The 3,352-nt window shown below is 39.5% G+C and overlaps 1 protein-coding gene across 3 annotated transcripts in view; it reads left to right on the top strand.

Annotated features, from left to right (window-relative positions):
• The first annotated feature begins 437 nt into the window (after positions 1-437).
• The window catches only part of LOC117958109 (cytoplasmic phosphatidylinositol transfer protein 1-like), a 41,466-nt gene continuing 38,551 nt past the window's right edge, over positions 438-3,352 (top strand). Inside the window, exons 1-2 of one of the 3 annotated variants that reach the window (XM_034894369.1) lie at positions 438-680; positions 1,078-1,196. In XM_034894369.1, coding sequence (XP_034750260.1) covers positions 1,149-1,196 — 48 coding nt within the window. In that variant the 5' untranslated portion in view covers positions 438-680; positions 1,078-1,148. Of the gene's footprint in view, positions 1,197-3,352 lie in introns of all 3 variants that reach the window. The other 2 variants (XM_034894371.1, XM_034894370.1) reach the window with 2 other exon arrangements.

Genomic DNA, 3,352 nt, shown 5'->3' with positions numbered 1-3,352 from the left:
AGTAGGGGGAACATAAATCCTTCAAAATAAAACAGGAAATGGAAAAACTAAATGTGAAGATAACTCAAAACAATGCCTTGACACAGGGACGTGACACTTACATATGTGTTACGTACAAACCTTATGTGGTTCTCGTTCTTGTAATAGGCCTACATCCATGGTTCTCATATGCCAAATAAAGAGGTTCTGTTTGATAAAACACACAAAAAAGAAACAAAATAATCACAAATCCTTTGGATGCGTGTGGGCCAAATTACTGTGTGAAACACAACGTATAAAGTGCTGCACATTGTAACTTTCCCTAGTTCACCAGCTTACTTTTTGTTTAGTTTTATCAGATACAAATACAATATCCATGTGGGTAAAATTCGGATCATTTATAGCCTGTAAAAAATAAGATTTATTGGAAATGTATAGTTGGTATAAAAAAACACCAAATTCCGAAATGTGAAAGACACTTTTACAATGTCTTGGATTTGGTATAGGCAGTAGATCGATGGTTGCTTCGTTTTTTATAGTGACGCTTTTAAAGTGAAATCCCCGTATTTCCTGTACAACGCTGTCTCGCTCTCGCTCTCTTGACGCAGCTACCTTCACACGGCTGCGCATCCCTGGACGGAGCTGTCAGGAAAACTCCAAAGAAGCAGGAGACACGCTGGTACTGCTTTCGAATAAACACGGTAAGAGGAGTGTTTATGTCTGAAGACCTATAGAACGACCACAGCGTCTGTCTTTTTCCGGGACGCGAGCGGCTACAGAAGCCAGTTAAACTGCGGCTGTTGTTGGAAGCGACTTGTTTTGGAGTTTGGTGTGATTTCTGAACACTTTTCACACTGCCGACGTTATCCAATAACACAATCGATGCTGTTGGACTCGTTTATAGAACTGGCAACTGCAGGTTTACGGCAGAGTTATTTAAGCCCCTAAAAGACCCCCTAGTAGTTGTGTAGAACCTCACGTAGCACGTTGCAGGAGGTGGTGCTGATGCAGATACGAGGTCTGGATTTAGTGAATCTGTGGACCTCAGTGGCTTCGTTTCATTGGACAAATGATTTCAACTAAATAACTGACTTGCAGGATCTCCCCCAAGACTGAAGCGCGACAACCTACATCTTCCTCTGCGTTGCCATCACCATTGTGAAAGGACTATGTTGATGAAGGAGTACCGCATCTGCATGCCTCTCACAGTGGAGGAGGTAGGTGAAGTTTTCCTGATGTTTTACATCCTGCTCTGTCTGCTGTCTGTATACTTTTTCAGTTTCCATCACAAAATGCGTGACTAACAACCACAGAGTTGCAGCGTCAGCACGTGCTGGTTGAATTAACTGATTATTGCAAAGTTGTTAGTGATGCAATTACCATTTTTGCACAAAAGGACAGATTGAGACGCCACCGCCAGGTGGCGCTGCTGCTGTCTCTCTTTAAGCCCAATGTTTCGTGTTCAAGAGAAGTCATGCTATTTAAGAGACATTGTGTACAATAGCAGCACAAGAGGGAAGTGTGTTATTATTGGCAGTCAAGGACACATCGTGCACTGAGTGCTTGGATTGTGATTGCATGCTTTGTCGATAAAAGTGATGTGTGTCGACACAAAATGCTTTCTACCTGTGTTCACAGCTGTCTGGTTTCTTCTCCAAACACCAAGGTCACATATAATGGGGACTCAGTGTTGTTACCTTTGTCATACTTATTTTATTTTAATTCTTTAGTTCCATAATACTCTGTCTCAGAGCTAAATGAGCCAGCAATTAGCTTGAACAGAGCCAAAAATAGCCTAACATGTTAACTAGTTAACTCGCTAATATAACAACTAACGTTAGCTATGACTGCTAGAAGAGTAAAGAACATTGTAGGCTAATAGGAAAAGGGGATACATGCTGCAGTACAAAATCGTAAAACAAGGTATAGCAACAATCAAAGCAAGTTTGCTTTCTACCTGTGTTCACAGGTGTATGATTTCTTTTCCAAACACCAGTGCATTTAATAATGGCAATGTTACGTACATTGAGGACTCAGTGTTGTTACTTTTTTCCTGCTTATTTTAGTTTGATTGTATTATTTTTTGAATGCATGCCTTCTACAGTATTCTGTCTCAGAGCTAAATGACCAAAATGCAGATTTTCAAATTGATTACGTTGTATCTGTGGAGAGAGACAGTCATAAACAGTATTGTGTTTTGTGAAAGGATTTAAGGAAAGAAGCATTTGCAGGCTGAAGTTGCCCTCAGGTCACAGTGACACAGAAACCGCTTGACGATCAAGTAATGCTTCTGTGTTTTGACATTTTAGGATCCAATTAGGGTACAATATTTCTTAAACATTCATCGCTTAGCTCAGTTGACTGTATTTATTTGGTTTTTGCTTGGTCCCACCTTCCAGTCTCTTTTTTTATCTGCTCTAGTGTTACCTTTCTATATGTCATGTCTGAACCTAAATAACAGTTGTTCCAGCTGAAGTCTTTACTGAGATTAATTGTGTCTTAAAAGGTTTTACACACCATTGATTGTTCATGATGTCACATGAGCTGCCACTGAAAGGGAGTCAATGACTTCTCTGAATAAGTGTGTTACCACAGTATTCATAGTCACTACCATTAAGTTGTGTCTTAGTCAGCTGTTTTTGTGAAGATACAATCCTTCACTGCAGTCAAGCTAAGCCCATTGTTGTGTTCTTAGGTTGAATGAGGATGAAATCTTTACTTTTAATCAGAGACCTGACTTGAACAGCCTCTCCTGAAGTCTATTGATCCTTATCCTGCTCTGTGTTGCATGTTTATAATTACCAGGATGCTGCTTTATCACAGTGGGTCCTATGGCTGATTGGCTCTTCTTCTTTGCTTCACTCCAGTGGTGATGGAAGACACTGTTGTCCTCTGTGACCAGCTAAAGGCTATCACACCTGTTTTTGTAATGGTAATAATAATGGGTCCAACTTAATCTATTGATCCGTCATTGACTTTTGTAATTCATTAATCTTTTCAGCATGCAAGTATACACAAAGACCCTTACATTATAGAGTCATTAACAGTTTGTGTTTGTGTGTGTGTGTGTGTGTGTGTGTGTGTGTGTGTGTGTGTGTGTGTGTGTGTGTGTGAGAAATGGGTAGCATATAATCTGTACATACATTTTCTATACATGATTGTTAGCATTGCCAGCTACATAAACAGTGTTTCGTTATAGGGCTGTACAATTCAGAAAATGTCACAATTCGATTACAATTTTTAGGCTCATGATTCAATTCCATATCGCTTTTATAAAGCATCTATCTATCTATCTATTCAATTCAATTTTATTTATAGTATCAATTCATAACAAGAGTTATCTCAAGACACTATGCAGATAGACCACACTCCA

The sequence above is a fragment of the Etheostoma cragini genome, chromosome 15, assembly GCF_013103735.1.
Source record: "Etheostoma cragini isolate CJK2018 chromosome 15, CSU_Ecrag_1.0, whole genome shotgun sequence".
In the NCBI taxonomy this organism is placed as follows: domain Eukaryota; kingdom Metazoa; phylum Chordata; class Actinopteri; order Perciformes; family Percidae; genus Etheostoma; species Etheostoma cragini.
The sequence above is the reverse complement of the archived record's forward strand: the minus strand, read 5'-3'. Positions and strand labels throughout refer to the sequence as shown.